Source organism: Oculina patagonica, chromosome 7 (assembly GCF_052425735.1).
Source record: "Oculina patagonica isolate OP01 chromosome 7, crgOcupat, whole genome shotgun sequence".
Lineage (NCBI taxonomy): Eukaryota > Metazoa > Cnidaria > Anthozoa > Scleractinia > Oculinidae > Oculina > Oculina patagonica.
Window position 1 is genome coordinate 9950377 of NC_135764.1, and position 21037 is coordinate 9971413.

Sequence of the window (21037 nt, forward strand, 5' to 3'; positions counted from 1 at the left end):
GGCGGCGGCTTGCACTAAGAAATAATATTTTGTCATTGTTGTGAAATTATTTCAAACGTCTTTGTCTTATATCAAGAAAAAAATAGTCATTTCAGTGCCAGACTTCGATCTAGTATAATTTTTTACGGATGATACGCACATATACAATTAAGTCAAATTATTTTAAACGTGTCAGTTATCCTAATGACTACTTCTTCTTTGTTGTTTTCATATTAGCTGCTTAGTGTCTAAAGCCGTTGATAATCAGAGATAGAGAAAACACAATTAGCATAGTAATCGATATCACTTTAAAGTCAAAAAAGCGAAACAATAAAAAAAGTTCTTGTTCTTACTTCGTTGTTTAATTTCTGTCTACTCTATAGTTTCCAATGCTCTTTTATCTTTGGCGAAAACAAAAGATATTTTCTTTTTGTACACGTATTATAGCATCAATTATTTTACTGTAACACCTCGCAATAGTTTGCGGTTTATACAGCTTTCTTCAGGAGGAAGTTTCGGCCGAACAAAAGAGCTGGTTTGTGTTATAAATGAGCGCATTTCTTTTTCACTCGCTACATAATCATCTAGCTATCATATATTGCACTCTTGCTTCTGCTTTCACTGGGAATTCAATTTGCATCAAGGGTACCTCAAGAAAGGTAGGTGTACGTTTAGTGAAATTTATTATTTTTGCTTTAAGGCATACGTTTTTCAATTGCCTCCCAAAATTATCAGATTCATCAACTGAAACTTAACGTTTCAGTTATAGGTTAACTGCCTGAAATTCCATTTCGTATACAAAAACCTTTAAACAACTGACCCAGTCCCATTTTTTTCTGTATTTTGTAACACTTCCAACAAGTCGCATTGCAGGAATCCTAAGGAAGCAAACTTTTTTAGATTATTTTGGCTTCAAAGGCTTGACTATAAATTTGTGTAAAGGCCGATTTACACGCTTCGATTTGTTGGCCCGATTTGTTCCAAGAATTTACACGCCGCGAGTGGTCGGCCCGACTTTCTCTGCTTTATTTGACTTGCAAAAATGGAGGTCAGCCCGTTTTAAAAATTTTTTTTTAAAAGGAATTAGCCAGCCTTTATTGATACATGTTGCTGCTTTTTGTTTGATCACGTTTTATAGAGAGAACGATGTTCCTTTTCGCCATATTCATGGCGTGGTTAAGCCATGCAGCCTCAGAGACAATTCGCACAGGTAGGGACGTTGTCATTATTTCTTCATTTTATTTTGATGAAGAAGGTTAAGTGGTGTACATAAAATTATGGATTTCGCGAGATTGAAGCACTCGCTTTGTGAGAGTAAATGCGTGGAGAATGCGCGCTTTCCTTTGTTCGTATTACTTAACTTAAAAAAGCATATTAATACACTTTTGTAATGTATAATTTGCAACAAAACAGCAAACCACAGGCAGTGTAAAAAGGTTGCCAGGGGTAATTTACGATATATTATTTGGAATTTAAGGAGGCATAAACTAAAGAGAGTGTCTGTAAAAAAACATAAGTAAATAAATAAAAAAACGTGGGCTCCCCATGAAGCGGCGACCTTTAATTTATTGGTTTTGAGGCTTTCAAAAGGCGTAAGAGGTATCGAAACGAATCAAAACCGAAGAGCCTATTATATTCAAATAAATTTCACCGATCTATTTTTTTTTTGTATGTTTGTTTTTTGGTTTACAATTCTTTTGTATTTTCTTTCACAGGCGAAATCATTGAATTGACTGGAACAAAGAACTTCTATGAACTACCAGGAAAAGAAATAACACTATATGGTAAGGCAACTGTCATAAATAGTAACTGAAATGTTGCAAACGTCTTACTTCGCGGCCTCTTTACTATCGTCCATTTAAATGTGGCCTTAAATTTGGCTTGCAATATTACATATTGACGTGGTTGCTCTGAACAGTATAAATATATATCTGAACAATGATATTTTACATGTGTGTGTTCCGAAATTTCGTAACAACGTGGTAAAATCAGGAAAGACTCAGGAAAGCTACCCAAAACTCGTTCTTTTGTGAGAGTACAGAACAATTGTAACAAGACCTATACAAATAGCCCTTATGCATGTTTACGTCAGACTGGCTAATTTCACCACCAAGCCTCGCTTCGAAGTCAAACTTGTAAATTTTATCATGAACAAATTCCCAAAGCAGCCAAAATGAAAAGAATATCCAATGAAAACTACATGAAGGTGGCAGAGGATTGAGAATAATTGGAGTAAACGAGGCTTGGTGGTGAATTTTGAGCTAATGACGTTATCATGCATAAGGCCTATTGTTTTATTTTTTTCTGATTTTATAAAACATTGTTTGTGAATTTCTTGTGGAGTAATCTCGACCCATCGTCGCTTTCCTTTACAAAAAAAGGTAACTGAGTCTTATCTGATATATTTTTTTTTTAGGTTATATTAAGTTCTGCAAACCGATTTACTGCCCTACCTGCATACGTGTTCCTTATTTGAACGTGGGTGATTCCAGCGTGTGCTTAGAGCCAAGAAATCCTAGCAAAATGTGGAACTGTTGGAAATATAAATTCAGCAAAAAAATCAAAACTCCTAAAAAGAACGGAAGCTACAAAATCTGGGTAAGTAGAAAGACGTATAGAACCATGTTGTGACCTGTCGTGGGATCATGTGTTGTGATATGAAATTATTTTCAAAATAATGCCTTTTATTATATAAACTAGAGTGAGTTACCAGGACGTGTTCAAATCGATTCCTCACTTGTTCGCTGCGCTCACTCATGAGATATCGAGTTGAACACTCGAAGATGATATCGAGTTGAACACTCGAAGATAAATTTCATATCTCCGTTCAACCATGTATTATCCTCTAGTATATACTTTGCGCAATTTTTGTGTCCCTCAAAGACATTTCAGGCACGCTTGTTTGAGCCATTGTTTCTATCTGCGCAAGGAAGTCAATTAACCCAAAAGAATTATGCCAAGAGCAATCAAACTCCTAATATTACTGCTCGTAACATACTCGACAATAAGATATTCTCACGGTATTTACCAAATCGCTAATTCGTCTTTATAAAAAAATAACAATAACAATAATTTGCCTACCATGTTACCCTTCTTTGTCAGCTTTTCTTGGTTTTAATTTGTTTTGATATTACTCATTTTATACAACCGCAAATATGAAATGTGACGCGCAAGGTGCAGCAACCGTCCTTTCGACGCGAAAATTGGCTTATTTTCCTATCTGTAAACATTAAATTATTCATTTGGATATTATTATTAGTGTTTTTTTTTTTTTATTAGTTCGTCCATCAAGGCAGTAAATAGAGCTTCTGCTTAGCTGTTTAATAGGGCTGGGGTCGTGTAAGGAACCCTGCCTTGAAGGGGGTGGCCAATCAGTTATCGCGGCAGCGTTTCATAATGCCTTTTTTACTTTATTTAATTCTACTCCACACAGGCGTACAGTTTGCTAGAATATAAATGTGGAACGGTTCCAGATAACGCAAAGGGAATAGTACTTGGAACTGTGAACGTTGGTAGTAAGTAACAACTTTCGTACTTTTTTCCTTTCTATGGATGTATTTAACACAAAATTGAGCGTTTTTAATAGTTTTCATAACTTAACTAGTTCTCTGTTTTGGGCCATTTAACAAACTAGACATGTTTTCACATATCTCTTTTCTTCTTATTTTCTTATTTTCCCTTCTCTACAGTTATTATTATTTTTATCGTAAAAAAAAATGTAAAAAATGTAAATACAATTTTTTAAAGTCCATACGCGGGACGAGGTTACACTCAGTGTCCGAGCCAGAGGCTCGTGTATAAGACGTAGGACTGTACATATCGAATTGGAATTTAGTAGTGTTGATTTTTGCGGAGGGAGGAAAACCGGAGAACCCGGAGAAAAACCCTCGGAGCGAGGACGAGAACCAACAACAAACTCAACCCACATATGACGCCGGGTCCGGGAATCGAACCCGGGCCACATTGGTGGGAGGCGAGTGCTCTCACCACTGCGCCATCCCCGCTCCCCCAATTTTTAGAGGATTAATTATATTTTCAAACCCTGACCTTGCATTCGACCGGCGAAGTTACTGCTGGGGATAATCCTGCAATGGCCTAGCATCCCATCCAGTGGGATAGACTGAAAATAGTCGCTTCGTGCTACTGAAACTGGGATGAGACTTGGCTTCATGGACCATTAGGCTCGAACACAGACTAACCTTACAATTATATTTTAGATCCGCTTTTCTGGTTGGAGGGTACAACAAGCTTCACTGCTCCCCAAGGAGGCACAATCTCAGTGAAAGGTTTGAACGCATTTTTTGTTATAATGGATTACAACTCTTGCAAAGATAAATATTAATTAAATTAGGCTAACCGTCAGAATTCCGTGTAAAAAGTTTGGTCGTTTTACAGATTTTAAGTGTTTTTTTGTTTGTCTTTTGTACGTTTGTTTTCTCGGCGTTCGTTCTTTCGTTCGTTCGTTCTTTTTTTGTGTGTGTGTTCGTGCTTGTTACTGGTGACATGAGCTTGGCTTCCCTAAAGCATTCCCAGCACGTTTTCAAACTCGCATAACTATACGATTGGCAAAAACTTGGCTCTTTCTGACGTTGTTTACGCTCTCCTGCGCTACAGGTTGCTACAAATATTGCAAGGAGAACATCTATTGCCCAAGATGTATAAGACAAGTTTACTTTCACGCCAGAGCTGGTTCCAGTGATTGTGCTGCACACATTAACGCAGGACCTGATCTTGTGTGCAAGCCTCGCTGTGTCACAAGGGAGGTCAAGGTTCCGAACGTTCCTGGAAGATACCATGTCAGAGTAAGTAAATCATATTGAAATCCATTAGGAGCAGTTTTCAGTGTCGTAAAACCAAAACCAAAGTAATTACTCTGACCAATCACAAGGGACACTTACCATTCAGTAAACCAATCAAAACTCGAAATAATAACCTGTAGTGGCGCGATATTTTTGAGCCAATCAATGAGCGTAGTAATGCAAAACCAAAGTAAACGCAAATCACTTTCGACACTCAATTGTAAACCGCTCTATTGGAGCGTTTTCAATAATAAATTCAAATAGCCTATGATTGATAGCAATGTGCACGTGTTTGCATTGCTGAATAAAGAGTAAGAAAAGTAAAACGCTCGAACATGGGAGTAAGTTACCTCGAAATCAATACCGAACGTCAATAATGGTCAAAAAGTGTAGGGGCATGAAGAATAGTGCACCGGATAGCAAGACAGCAACAACAGAAATACCTCTCCGTTAGGCCAATTACATTTATTAAAGACCCCTCGATAATGGGAAATCATTTTCCACAATAAAATGAATATATCACCTGATCAATTCATAAATCGTCTAACGTAGATCGTCTAACGTTGATGAACGAGTCTATTTAATGTTTCCATCTGCTTAATTAAAAGACAAAAAAAAACTAAAAGTAAGTGTAGATAACCAAAACCGTTCAATATTTCTTAGATTTACGAGCTCTTGGAATATAAATGCCGTGCAAACGACTATTCTGGTGGTGTGCCTGTTGGATCAGTTCATGTTACTGGTGAGACTACCTGTTTTCTTTTCTTTTCTATTCAAAACCTGTTCATATCTTTCGATAAAAAATACAAAAGAAACATTTCAAATTTCCTATGAGACCCATGAGATTGAAAAGTCTTATCTTGTCAAAAAATCCCTGGACTGTTTCTCTCCATTTCATTTCTCATCTTGTTTGTCGTTTTATCTTTGCTATTTCTTTGCATGCCTCACAGCAGTAGCATAAACACGTTTATATTGCTGCTTTTATACAGGAAACCTATGGACAATAACTTTTATTTAGAACCAACACGAACGTTATATAAAAAAAGGAGATATTCTTAAACATGTTGAATGTTCAAGAGACACGCTGAGGCCAGACAAGCGCGCGATAAAAAGAATATTAAGTTTTAAAAAAAAAAAAAAATGATCTTAACTCTATCTTTATTAACTTTTTTTTTACTTTTGAACTCATTCTCTTGATGAGGAGATCACGATTGTTAAATAAGTCACTTTACCTATGTTTTACAATATATATCTCCTTATTGATTGCAGACATTAACGAATGCAAGTCGGGAAATCCCTGCAAAAACGGCGGAAAGTGTATCAACACAATTGGTTCCTACAAATGCGCATGCCCGGACGGGTTTACTGGAAAACACTGCGAGTTTGGTAAGTTGTGATTCACACCAAAACCATGATATGTAATGGAGGCAAAGAATATTTCATTAAGATACTTCCGTTTGATAATAGAAATAATTACCACACTTCTGCATATAACTATAGTTAAAGGAACGACATGACCAATACACGCCCTCGCATAGAATCCAGACCGTAAAAAAGGGGCCAGAAAAGGAAATAATAATAATATTTTTTTGCTAGCAACGCTTTACTCGCTGTTCGAGCTATTACCGATGTAGCTCGTTTGACATGTAAAACAAACATGTTTGGGAAACCACGAACAGTGCGTAGGCGGCGTTACCTAGTGAAAAGGGCGCCTTACTTGCTATCAGCTTTTAAAAAACCTCCCTGCCACTGGATGGCTTTGTTTTTAGTGTTTGGTGGTCCCGAGTTCAATTTCTTCAAGCTTTGTAAACAGCCAACTGGTCAGCCTCCTGCCAGTTGGGATTATTACCGATAATATTTTAATTTGGTATTTGTTTCATGTACACGGCTTAACATAAAATTGCTTTACCATTTTTGCAAACAGCTAAATTTGCTGCGCATTTCCGTGCTCAGTACTTGTACGTCAACCAGCTTAATAAGTGATGTGTATGCGACGCTCCATTTCGTCCAAAATGCAGTTTTTTTTCCATGTGCATGTGTTGTGGATAATACTTTTGTTTGACAGACAAGAATGAATGCGAAAGTAAACCATGTAAGAATGGAGGAACCTGTACAAACAAGTTTGGTGGATACAGCTGCAACTGCACAGCAGGATGGATCGGCAGCAACTGCGAAAAAGGTAAATATTGTTTAAAAAAGAAGCGCTTGCATGTTTGATAACAAAACCAAAGCCAAAAAATGAAAAAGAAAGCATAAAGCCGATTCTGTTACTGACGTGAGCTGATATTCATAAATCATGACTGTAATCAGCTTACGAAAAAAATAACTAGGTTAAATACACCAATATGCATTAACTATGTCATAAAAAAAGCAAAATGAAAAAAGGTAAATAGGAATTAATAAGTCATTGCATTGTATGTGTGAACAGATATAAACTCGTGCAATTCCTGTAAATGCTATCAGCTAAGATGATTAAGCTTATTAATTCCAACTGGGCTTTTTTTTAAATATTAGTTTTCTTTTTATATGACGACGTTTTTTCAATATGGTGTATGTAAAATTTGTTTAATATAGACAAACACCTCCGTATATTCCGCAAGTAACAATTTTTTTTTATTTTTTTGGAAAATTCGCCGTAATAGCTTGACCATACGGATTCATTCATGTCTATGTACCCTTCAGCAGTGTACTTATAACAAGCTAATATTTTAATTAAAAGCAGGAACAATTTGCCGTTTAAGCAGTTTTAAGTATACGAGTTGCTAAAATGTTTGTATCTAAACTTTAGATTTCAACGAATGTTCCAAAAATCCCTGCAAGAATGGAGCCAAGTGCAACAACATTGATGGAGGATACACATGCGATTGCCGTGAGGGGTGGACAGGAAAGAACTGTGACAAAGGTGGGTTTAATAAAACTACAAAGGTATAGGTATAAATATGCGAAACAATTGTTAATATTCTGCTTTTAGGCCGTCTCAATTTAGCGAGTTTCAGTTCCCTGGTTCTTTAATTTGAATATGCTGTCTCATAACCTGCAAATATGACTGTCTCTCTTCACTCCCGGCCTGCTTGGCGGGTATTCGCAAGCTAGCTGTCTCACAACCTCACAATGTTTATTGTGGCAGTCTTTAAAAGCGCGTGTTCTAGCTTAATTTGACAGAAACTTTTAAGTTTCGTTTTTTATCATGATAAACTTAAATAATAAAATGTCTAGTCACAAGGTCTGAAAATTAAATTCAACGAAGCTTCCGACCGTATCGCACAGTCTTCTCCAGCCAAGTGACCTCCGCGTTGGCACTTGGTTTTATGTATATATGTAGTGACGTGGAAATTACGGGTAAATGTTTTCAATTTTTTTGAAATCGAAAAAAGGGAAAAGTATCAGAAGAAAGATGTCTAGGCATGCTTTCCTGTTGTGCTTATCAAATGAGTGCTAACATTTTTTGTTTACTTAGATATAAATGAGTGTACCCTTGCAAGTGGAAATCCATGCAAGAACAACGGGAAATGCGTCAATTTATTAGGAACATACAGATGTACCTGCGCTTCAGGTTTCACAGGCAAAAACTGTGAATCCGGTAGGTTGATTTAATTTAATATTTTTTTCTTATGTCGTGCATAATTAAGTGTACAATGATGAACCAGTAAGTCTCAATATCTAAAGGCACACAAAAATCTACAACCCTTTAATTACCTTATAGACTATTTATCCACCGTAAACAGAAAAACGCCGAATTGTCCGATCCGTACCTTACTCACTTGACTGTCATCTAAACGCTTTTGTCCTTGCATCATACTTTTCATAAAAAAGAAAAATAATAAAACAAAAAACTCGTTTGATATGTGATTGGATGCAAGATCAGTAAGGGCAACCCGCAAAAAGAAATGTTTGTCTATTTTTTGCTTAGTGTGTTACCTTCGATCGTGATAACAAGCCCCAACAAGCAATCGTGTCTTAACAGTGTTATTTAATAATATAGGGATTAACGCAATCGTTTTTGCTTCTTCTGTTAAATTTAGATATCGATGAATGCAGTGGGAATCCTTGTAAGAACGGCGGGTCGTGCACTAACAAACCTGGTGGATACAGCTGCAGCTGTGTAACAGGATGGACTGGGCAACACTGCGATGAAGGTACTTAAGAACATCGATGGTTAGTGGGCTGGACTACGGAAAAACCGTCCAGGCTCGAGCCATGGCTGAGGGTCTCAATGGGGCAACACTAAGCCGTAAAACGGCCAAAAATTAGGCCGTTATAGGCATAAAAATTGGAAAATTAACCGTTAGCCGAAAAATATGTTAACCGTGAAAAATCGGTCAGTAATTATAAATAAAACAGACTAGATCATTTCATCGTCCCAAAATTGTCCTGAGACCTAAAATAGGTTTTTCAACTTTAATAAAACAATAGAAATTAATTTTTAACTTCTGTTTACGCTAATGGAAATAAATAAACAGTTAGCCGAAAAAGCCACCACCCTATTGAGTTCCCTCTCGCTAGGGCGCTGCGTTGCGTTTCTTGACACGATACTCTCATAGTGTATTTCTTCACCCATGAGGGTATAAATGGGTATAGGTAAGGGTGAATTAATGCTGGGGGTTACTTAATTAACGCTACGGAAAATGGGATAAGCTCCAACCTGATAGGCCACTAGGCCGGAACGCACACTTTATCTTACACCCACCTTATACATGAAAAAAATAAGAAATTTCAAAAGTCTTTTATCAAACTAAGGTTTCTGAACAGGCGTTTCGGACCTTGGACGGCAAAGCATACAATTGCTTTCCGCAAAAAAAATATAATATATTTTTGTTTTACGTACACTAATCATTTTCCTTTTTTTGCAGATGTAAATGAGTGCGACAAAAATCCGTGTCAGCATGGAGGAGTGTGTAACAATGAGTTTGGTGGACATAGCTGCAGTTGTACAAAAGGATGGACTGGGAAGAACTGTGAAGTAGGTTAGTAAACTGCGAATTACACTCACTTGCAATACATAAACCTGACATTGGTTTTGTTTGATATCAGTTTTTCAATCCATTGATATTACCTTAGCTTAAGATTTTTTGTTTAAATGTTAAAAAACTATTTCTTAATTTTCTATCTGAGGTTAGGACGGAATTGTCGTTCGTTACGTATATGTTGATAAGATTAATTTGCTTAAAAGGTCGTTAGCCATTGGCATATTAATCAGTTACTGTTTATTTCTCTTCCTAATGTAGATATAGACGAATGCTTAGATAAACCTTGCAAGAACGGTGGCTCCTGTTCAAATAAGGACGGAGGATTCAGCTGTAGCTGCACTGCAGGATGGACTGGGAACCTCTGCGATGAAGGTAAGAGTAAACAGTCTTTATTAAACGCAATTTAAGTCATAAAAACAATGAAACAGATGGCACCTATACGTGAAAAAGTTAGGGAGCCTTTGTCCTGAAGGGGTACCTTTTTCAGGCTGGTGGTATTTAAGATAAGATGAGATAAGATGATTTATTTAATGTCAAAAAACACAGGGAGTAGTCGCCCAGTCTCCCGAGCCGGAGGCTCATGATAAAAGTGTTTGACAATATTAAGATATAAAAAGATCGATTTAACAACTATATATTTAAAAATACTAGTTACTGTATGTATAGAAAATACGTAAACACTTTTCCATAAGCCTAATGGGTGGTCGGCAACAGGAAAACATTTATCAATGCTTCTGTTAGAGTGGTCTAAGGAATAAGCAGCTCATAGTTCCTCAGGAGGATTGTTCCATAAAAAAAATACACTTCAACTGAAGCTATATTTCAGGTAGTCAGTCAATTTTGTGTGGCGTCGTGAGGATCATAAGTAGATTTTTTTGGAGTGAGCATGTAACAGAGATTGTAATCGTTATCATCTGCATTCATTCATTCAGTGCTCCTTTTTTATTCCTTGTTCATTCATTTATCCATTCATTCATTTTCGATTCAGACATCGATGAATGTGAAGAAATTCCGTGCCAGAATGGAGGTACTTGTGAGAACAGCGACGGAACTTACACGTGCAAGTGTGATGTTGGATATGGTGGAAAGCATTGCGAAGAAGGTAAATACGTTTGTTATAATTAATTTTAGTGTCTTGGAAGTTATTTTAGCAATTTCCAGAACCTTACTAAACCAATTGTAAAACAGTAAAAATAAGTTACATTAAAAGCTGTTATTCCCCTTTTCCCTTGCTTAATGTTGTTTCATGGGGCTTGCAATTCACCTGGCCTTGTTTTAACAGGAGCACAACATTGACAACACTCATTTAAGAAGCGGAGGGGGTGGTAGGAAAGTGAGCTATGGTACTCAGATATGCTAAAGTGAAAACTTTGCCGTGTCTCAATAGTTTTGTCAACGATTGTAACCATGACAGGAACGCTTATTGTCGTAGCCCTATTGAATTCCAGTTGTCCCGGTGTTTATCATATCGATCACACTTTGGATGGCAAATTTGCTGCTCATCCATGCTTATAAATGTGTTATCTCCTCAGTGCTGGACCAATGCAAACAAAACCCGTGCCAGAACGGTGGAACGTGTAACAACGAGCAAGGAGGATATGCCTGCAGTTGTACCTCACAGTGGACCGGAAAGGATTGCGATCAAGGTAGAAACTTCAAGAGTTAAGCAACTTGCCATCTCCCTGTTAAGTCCTACTTCCAAGAACGCGTCAAAAAGAGGAAGTTCACCTGAAAGAAATGACTTTTCGAAAGAAACTGCAGCTTTATAGGTAAACTCGGCAACTCTCTCTAAAAATAGTGAAATCGATTATATGTCTTTTCCTTCAGATGTAAATGAGTGTGAAGACAACCCCTGTGGAAACGGAGCCAGCTGTGTAAACTCGCCTGGTGGATATAGCTGTAAATGCGCTCCTGGGTGGACTGGGGATGATTGTGATCAAGGTAAGTTTTTATTCCGTGCTTCTTTTCCAAAATTATACAATAATTGGTATAAAGTTGTTATTAGAATAATTACATGCTTTTCACTCCTGTGGTGAAACAACTTCTAATACGGCTCCACAAGCATCTAGCTCTAAATCGACTCTAAACACAACGGTGTGCTTCTTTATTTCGCACCTGGACCGTCTTCAGTTTCTCACTATATACGTGAAGGAAAAATGTTCAATGTGCTAATGAGGGACAGGTCGAGAAAAGGGAAGTGATAAAATTAAAGGCATAAACGTGATTTATAAAACGAACTGTCGTTTTTTAGATGTGGATGAATGCAAAAATAATCCTTGCCAGAATGATGGGATCTGTACAAATACCGATGGAGATTTTACATGTCAGTGCACAGAGCAATGGACTGGAAAGACCTGTGACAAGGGTAACATGACAACTGTGCACTAAATAGATACATGTAATTAAACTTAATGCACTGCGAGACGACCGCTGGGAAAAGGTTACTATCATGAAAAATCCAGTGGCAAGGAATTGTGTCACGACTATTGTCTTAGAACTGTTCTTTTTGCCAAGTACCTTCCAATGAGACCCTATCTGCGGTGCCCCTGCCGCAGAGAAAGTCACTCTAAGACTAAAGTACTTGGCTATAAAAACATCTCTAATACCATACATGAAATTTTCCAATATGATCCACCAATACGCTACAGGTGTTTTTAGATTAGTTAACGCTATCCGGTGGATAAATATTGGCGAAACAAACTTTGCTACCCAATGGATTGTGATTTACCCGGTAGATATCCCGCTTGCAATGGAACTATTAAATTACTTTTTATTCTTTCAACGGTAGCGCAACGAAGTCCGTGGTGAACTTTTGCTTTCTGTATTTCAGATGTTGACGAATGCGAGCTGTTCCCTTGTCAGAATGGAGGTACATGCCGTAACACAAATGGCGGCTACGTGTGCGAGTGCATGCCGGGATGGGAAGGAAAGGACTGTGAACATGGTGAGCTCAGTAATGGCACATATGTCTTACATTGCCACGTAAATGGGAATTGCGCACCCTCCAATTGTGTTATCAAACAAAGAACAATGATCACGACAAAATTCTCTTGTACCTATGTACTGCTCTTGAGCTGAGATGTTTTGAAAAAGCCATAATAGGCCTATTGTTCAAGTGCAGTACATAGGTAAGAGAGAATTATGTCGTGACCATTGTTCATGTTTCCGAAAAAGATTTATAATTAGCGTGACTACTGAGTATACAAGAAGGCGAATGCGGAGAGTATATATAGCTGACATGTGAACAACTATAAAAAGCAGCTACTTCGTTTGACTGGTGAAAGGATGCATAACTGTTAACAAAACGTAAAACGATCGATAGTAAGAGTTAGTTAGCTACGCATGTGATTGTGTTAACGTGTTATTTAACCAGCCCGAAAGACAACTATTCAAACAGGTAAGCAATGTTTCAGAATGGGATGAGGAGAGAAAGCGCTAAGATTAACCATAACGCGTTTCTCAGAGATATCCATCCTTTAAACAGTGAAGCCAGGGTCTGGTTCAGAGCGCCATCTTGATAATTGTTTGACAGTAGACAATATATTAAGGTTTTGTGTAAATTTACCAATATGCGATCTAAAGTTAGCTTCAACGTTTTATTCATTCAGTATAAAATAAAAGTTGTTAACTTTCTTTTACATCTAGACATTGATGAATGTGCGAGTCACTATTGCCAGAACGGTGCAACATGTGTGAACGACATTGCTGGTTACAGATGCGTATGCCCTCCAGGATTTGAAGGTTTCTATTGCGAGGATGGTGAGCGTTCAAATATTTGTGTTACTCCTTATTAACTATTTCATATAGTTGTGGGTTGAGCTAAGATTTAAAAAAAAAAAAGAATTGTGTAAGGTATAACCTTCCATATTAACTACTATGGGTAGTACAAGCAAAATCTTGTTGTATACATTTTATTTGTTTTGTTTTCGTTGAATTTTGGCTTTGTTTTTTGTTTTGTTTACTTGTTAGTTTATTTGTTTGATTTATCGTTTCTTTGTTAGTTTTTGCCCTTAACTTCCTTTATGAGTATAATTATCTCCTTTTTGCTATTATGATTTATCATGCGAAAACATATTTTCTAATTTCGCTAGCCCATGTAATTACCATTGGAGCTACATATTCGTGTAGCTCTATTGTCATCAACAATAGATATATCGATGTTGTTGTTAATAAGTCAATTAATCATTAGATATCTAGTGTAGTTATGGCTGGAAAACTTGACAGTAGTACACGTGTTGATTTTAATGCCATATAATTGTTATTATTTTTTTTAGTGCAAGCCATGCCAACCCCTGCCATAAGTAAGTGGCGTCTTTTTTTGCTGTTGTTGTTTTTTTGCTTGTCTTTATTTTTTTAAACTTATTTATTTGTTTGCATGTTAGTTTGTTTTTTCTTACGCTGATTGGTTAGTTAAGGGTAATTATATAGCTTGAAACATACGAAACCGATTTTGTGCATCTTAGTGGAGCAATGTCAAAGTCGTTGAATTTTGTTGTTCGTCTTCCTTCTCCCTGAATAATCATGTCTGTATTTTGTTGCATACTTAGGAGCGGCTTATGAGCCAATCGGCTGTTTCCACGACAGTGGTGTGATGCCCCGCCCCCTGCCAGAACTTCTGGGAAACTTCCGTTCAAACATTGATTGGCAGCAAGTCGAACTTACAGTTGACAAGTGCGCCAAGCTGGCAAAGGCGAAAGGGTAACGTTTTTGCTGAAATACGATGCTAAAAGTATAATAATAATGATCTTTTAACAGGCGGCTCCACTCACTAGTGTGGTTTTCAGGGAGGTCCTGAGATAAAAAATAATGGCATAAAAAAAAATGAATTAAAAATCTAAATTATTACAAAGTTGATTAAAAACCCCTAAAAGCTAAGAACGATACTACTAAAAATATATGAAATTGAAATTCGCAGTAAAATTAATAAAAATACAATTGATCATTAAGGTTAAAAAACTACTTATACTTATTATTTACATTAATGTTTTGTGTAGGACATTCGTAAAGTCTCTTAGAGATAGATTTTTTGTTGTTGGCGGAAGTTTATTCCAGTCAGCCAAAGCACTGTTGAAGGATCTAAGAAGTCCCCGGTTATGCATGTAGCTTCTACACTATGTGTTTTTTAGTGTGTTTTAAATGTATGGTGGTATTTTCCCCAGGGAAGAGATTTATATTTCGGGGGTGAGGATAAATAAAAACCATGTCCGCATCTATCCATCTACCTTTATACCCTTTGTAATCGGGGTTTTAGGAGTTGCGAAAAAACACCTTTAGAATTTCAAATATTGCCACAGGAGTCTTTAAGAAAATCAAAAAGAGCAGAGAATTCAAATGAGAACCACGATATTATTTTACAAATGTTTCATTCTAAATGATGCGATACACATACGTTCTGGGCGGCTTTAAAAGGACGTTTCTTAAGTGATTTATTTTGGACATGGTGGACTCCCTCCCCTTTTTTAGAAAGGCTGGGGAAACCCTGTTAGGTGTTACTCAAATAAAGACACTTTTGGTTCCTTATTATCACTGCTAGCTGTGACGCTGTAGACATCCGGTTTGTTTGTACTTATGCCTTGCTCGTTTAACCTTTATCAAGGCAGACCATACACAGTGCAACCACGCGTTCTCATAAGTGAAATATCCCTGCTTCTTTAATTTACAGTTATGCAGTGACGTTACGCTGTGTATTTTTCTTTTTACTATGAAGGAAATGATAATTATGATGCTCTTGTAACCTTGGAAACCAATTTCAATTCTAATCCCTGTTTTTACAGGTACACATTTTTTGCCATCCAGTACTACGGAGAATGCTGGTCCGGTCCTGAGGCTGGAGATACCTATGCTAGGGATGGCAAAGCTAGAAACTGCTACAATAATGTAGTGGGAGTGTCTCATTCCAACTTTGTTTACCAATTTGTGTAGTGAAGCTGTCTGAAGGTATGATAAACGGCTTGGGAAAGTGAACATTTGAATAGCATGATTGCTGTGTATTTATTGATAAGTGCGTGCACGCGTGTCTATTTTTTGCTTGTTTGTTTGTCTATTGGTCCGATAGTTGTTTGCATCTGCCTGTATACGTAGTAGAGACGTGGCCATTACACGTCCCTTTTTCAATCAATATACCTAAAATATTTCTAATGTATTTTTTTTTTCTTTTTCTTTTAGAACAAGAAATAGTAAAGGTGGTTGGAGACCTAAAATACCAAGACTTATTTACCTCCCAGCTTTAACATAAACATTGTACAGAGGAACAATGACAGTTAAAAATAAAGATTTAAAAAAGATTTATCTGTTTGTTTGTTTTTTTAGTTCATAGCGTTTCTCTTGAGCTTTTCTTGATTATTATCTTTTCTCAGGTGCAAGTCAGATGCCAGTTAACGCTATTCTCCTACGATTATACAATTTACCTTCTTGCAAACTTTTAGATCTTTCGCTGGTTTTAAAAGCTGTTTTTCACAGTTTTTTGCGAGCAGCAGGTGCACAAGTTAATAAAAAACAATGCGACATATATAACTGAATGTAGTGACGTCATCACTATGCCTGCCCTGATGACGTCATGTTAAGGCCACTGTTTACGTGCTTCTGTGGTCTCGTTATAAAGAAAATGAGAAGTTACTACCATTAGAAATGACTTTGACAACATTTCTTTAATACTCTTTTATTGTGAGTAATCTGATATAAGAGTAATGATATGCTGCTATATTATTTCTCTCTGTCTCGTCCAGGTACGTTTTCGGAAAAAAGTATGTCTGAAAAAAAAAAGGAGAAATAATTTAATTCACTAACAGAAGTAAAACTAATTGCATGTTTTCTTAAAAGGTATATAACTCCTATTTATGGCAAAAGGAACATTCATGTTAATTATAACTACCAGGCAAAATCGGCCATAATTATGATCAATTACAAAGTCCTGAGTTGTAAATGCTAAATAAGGGAGAAGAAATGCCAAATTCTTTGACTGAACGTATTCTACAAACAGCATCTTTCAACTTAACCCTGTCAGTTAGATCGACTTTCGGAAATTGATTTTACACAGTTACATTTCTGTCTAAAATTAAGCCTGGTTTACACTAGCGACCTAAGATAAATTTCTATTTTTATGTCGTTATGCTTATGTAACTATGTTCCTGGCATGTCATTATGTTGTGCTGTTCACACTGGTGACATATAGAGGTCAGGTGTTTTTACGATTACATGACCTCGCCGTTAAGTCGTTATGCTGCTGCTAATGTGAACAAGGCCTAAGCATTCTTAAGTGCGCCGCTTGATAACAAGCGAACTCTGAAGTTCAAAACCTTACTGACGATTGCGTAAGTCGCCTAAAAGAACGAAACAAACAACATGGATGGTAATCCGCAAATCACAACCCACAGATGCGACCTTTTGAACCCCGTTTAAGTGAGCTTTTGTTTCCTGAGAGGTTTGCTTAGGCGATTGACGGCAGCGAAAAACACAACCGTTAAATAGAAAGCCTGCAGAACAGGCGGTTTATTTTTGCGGGGTTATTGCGAGGTTTTTTCCTTCGCGCTTCGCGCTCGCCCTCGCGTGACCCGCTAAATAAAAACCTAGCACTTCGCGAGTCGATACGCAAAATAAACCGCCTGTTCTGCAGGCTATTAAATAGACAGAGTTCGCGTATTATTAAAACGCGGAGTAAGTCAAGTTTTAAACGTATTTTTTGTTCTGTTGACGGTGGTAACTGAAGTCGTTTTACCTTGAGACGTCTTCAAAACAGTCTGTAAACGAAATTGCTGTAAGATCCACCTACACCGGACCAGCAATTGGTGGCCTTTCCATGTCGATCATAGGCTGTACCCTCTGGTGCACCCCAGCACTCTCCATAATACTGAATCGAAAAGTAGTACGCCCTTGGAATAGAAAATGTTATAATACAGTAAAAACCCGCGTGTAAGAACCTAGGGATTTAAGAACCTTCTGGTAGAAATTTGCTTTTAATACCCCAAAATATAAGAACCTGTTTAGCTAAACAAATTCCAACAGATGTTGGGTTTACTATTTAATTTATATATTTTTTAACTCAAACCATACTGTATCATTGATCAATTAATAGTGTTGGACTTTTGGCAACATGGGTGCATTACTATATATTTATAATAAAGAAAAGACCAGATTTTATACTGTTTTCTGATAATCGACAACAATGTCTTCTCTGTAGAAATTAAGAAAATAATTAAGAACCTACTTAGCCTAAACTGTCGATAAGTACCTTATAATACAAGAACCTGTTTTGGCGAACTCTGAAAAAAGTAGGTTCTTACACGCGGGTTTTTACTATATTACAAATGATGATATGATTTATCGTACATGACAATATATAATATAGAGAGCTGCAAACTGCCCACAATTATTAGAAAATTCTGGAGTAATTGTCGAACTCATGTGTAATTCCCCCCCAAAAAATACTTAGAACTGGCTTTAAATAAGTACTCAACTACTAATTTAACTCGAGGTTTAACGCGAATACTGTTTTTGATTTACAAGAGTCGCATTATTTAAATATGTACTTACGAGTGACTTCTGGCAATGTCAAAGCAGTTTTTGATTGTCTTTGACATGTCACGCCAGTCTATAAATTTTCGTAGGTTTTTCAGGTATTTCCCCATAGCGCGGTCTTTAGCTTTGTCCCTGAAGCAACCAAGCTCTTCGAATGTCTTTGCTAAAACACAAAATCAAACAAACAGAAAACAAGTAAGACTGATTGTTTGATTGATTCACTTCTATTTGAATAGGGCAATCTCATAAGTTTACAAAACTTCTTTACATGAGAGCCGTATTGAAACAGAAGTAAATACTGTTACACTAAAACAAGGGGGGGGGGGGGGCAACTTCCCATATATTCTCTTAAATGAAATCTGAGCGATGTTCTCACAACTTGTAATCATCGAACTTGTAAAGCAATCATCGGGGCGGTAGTCAACGGATACCTCTAAGGCACATGAGTAGATCCTCTCATTGTGAAATTGTCAAAACAATTTCAACAACAACAACATGGCAGCCAGTGGGAGATTTCGGTTCCTATTTATAGCAGTAAAATATGTTTTCTAAGTTGTGTTTTTAAAGCGGCGATCATGTCGCCAGAAAGGTTCTTGTTGATGTAGTGGTTGTTGTGAAATCAAACCACGACGGAAATGGCAATGACAACGTGGCAATCGAATCTTCCCGAGCCGGTCAGAGATATTATTGCTCAATTGTTGCAAGGTTGTTTGTTGACTTGGTCGTTCTTTGTTTTACGTCATTTGTGAGTCCCACGTGCGTTGAAAATGGTGGTACAATCATTTGCATTTCAGCGCTAAAAAGGAACGCGACATCACAAAATTCTGCATAACGACAAACTTTTGGGATGAAAACAGTGCATTTATTTTTTTAGTAAACATAGGTGTGATCTCTATACAATCACTGAATCCACAGCATCGTAGTCATGATTGCTTTAGCTTCCATTTTGGCCTGCTGCATCATCGTCCAAAAATTGCAAGTTGCAAGTTGTGAGAACATCGCTACACGGTCCCAGACCTCGGTTCTATCCCCTTGACTGACTGAAAGACTGACAGACTGACAGACTGACAGACTGACGGACGGACGGACGGACGGACGGACAGATAGACAGACAGACGGACAGAAACAGACAGACAGAAACGTACTCTTGCGAAAATACATACAGATTGTTTTTTAGAATTCAAGTATAACTCAGAATGTTTGAATATGTGAGTGTCATTTAACAATAGAGAAATTATTCCTTTTAGCAATGCAATAGGATTTAGCCATACAATTTTAATATTATTTTGATGGCATCAAAAATGGCAGAGGCAGAATAGGGTCCTTTTACGAGTGTATTATATTGTGTTATTCTTGCATTCAGCATCACTTACTTATCTCACAGTTAAACCCTGTGATTCCAGCAGGGCATATGCACTTGTATGTTCCTACTTTGTTCTCGCATGTTCCTCCATTTTGGCATGGATTACCACTTCCTTCGCATTCATTTTCATCTAAAAACGAAGAAAAGGAGCATTTAAAAATTACTCAGTTATCCGAGATGTTTTATTAAGTCCCAATTGCTTCTTTATCGTTGTCGGATACAAGATAACAACCCTTCCTATAGGCCTTCATACACGAGAGGTTTCGCTTTTTGAGCATGCTCCATGAGAAAAAAAACCCGTACAGGTCACACGAGAAAGCATTTTCAAGTTTACTTAATTTTCCCTATGATCTTGCCCATAAATATTAAACCGGTTTGACATCGTGAAGAATTTTACGCGGTTGAAATTCTGTTCCCGAAGATGAAATTGGAAATTGGAGCTTTGCTGCTTCAGCGTGCCCCTGAGGCGTAACCCCGGAGCAAAACATTTCGTGTGTATCGGCCTTGTTATTATACCATAATCTTTGGGGGCCACATTGAGCACTTCTGTTAGTATGCAACAACAATAAAGCCATAGGAGGTCAATGAAGATATGGTTCTTTTGCCAGATATAGGTCTAATCCAGGGAACAATTGCCAGTAGAATTATATTTGGTCTGTACGCCAATGCCTGTGGAATGCTTACCATTTTCACAGTTCTTCCCTTCAAATCCCTTGATGCACTTGCAGATGTAACCACCATCTGTGTTTGTACAGTTGCCGGTGTTCTGGCAAGGATTGGTAATGCATTCATCCACATCTACAAGTAAGGAGATAGTGGCACAGTTAAAACCTCATTCACACTGGTTTACTTTGTACCAAATACAAGAGTCAAAAAACATAGGAAAAACCAACAAATAGTGGTGCCGTTTTGTTACACATTACTATACCAGTGTACTTAAGCTACAAAAAAGTGGTATTATTGCGATGCCCTCAGGAACTTAAGATCTCGACTTGAAAAAGTCAGGCTGATTTTTTCAAGTTATGTCCTTGTAGCTCGGCCAAACATCTAAAATATAATAATGCTCCCTTCTTCCTTTAACAACAATTTACTTTATATCTTCAACTGAGGTACTAGGTGCATTTTATGTTTGAACAAGACCACTTGTTCAAACTAATCCTCGTGACCAATCCTCGTGACAGTGTCCCTATAATAACAGTCCCTTTGAAAGTCGAAAAAAGCGACCACCCCTGTCACCATTATAGAAATATTTAATTCTCCGTGAAGCTTGTGAACATCATAATTATCGACTGTTATTAAACTTTTTAGAACGTGTAATTGTCACCAAGCGCGTTAGTTGTTGAAGTGTACATTTTGTTCATGTTTCTGGATGGCTTGTCATATTGTTTCACGAAACTGTCACGGTGAAAAGCTTC

General features: G+C 37.3%; 1 protein-coding gene across 16 annotated transcripts in view; it reads right to left on the reverse strand.

The window, feature by feature from the left end:
- Positions 1 to 16389: 16389 nt before the first annotated feature.
- Positions 16390 to 21037, reverse strand: part of LOC144660677 (uncharacterized) — a 50345-nt gene continuing 45697 nt past the window's right edge. For all 16 annotated transcript variants that reach the window (XM_078521377.1, XM_078521376.1, XM_078521375.1 and 13 more), the window contains 5 exons: positions 20307 to 20420; positions 19633 to 19752; positions 18275 to 18422; positions 17460 to 17613; positions 16390 to 16494 (listed from right to left, as the gene is read on the reverse strand). In XM_078521377.1, the coding sequence (XP_078377503.1) occupies positions 17472 to 17613; positions 18275 to 18422; positions 19633 to 19752; positions 20307 to 20420 (524 nt within the window). In that variant the 3' untranslated portion in view covers positions 16390 to 16494; positions 17460 to 17471. The remainder of the gene's footprint in view (positions 16495 to 17459; positions 17614 to 18274; positions 18423 to 19632; positions 19753 to 20306; positions 20421 to 21037) is intronic.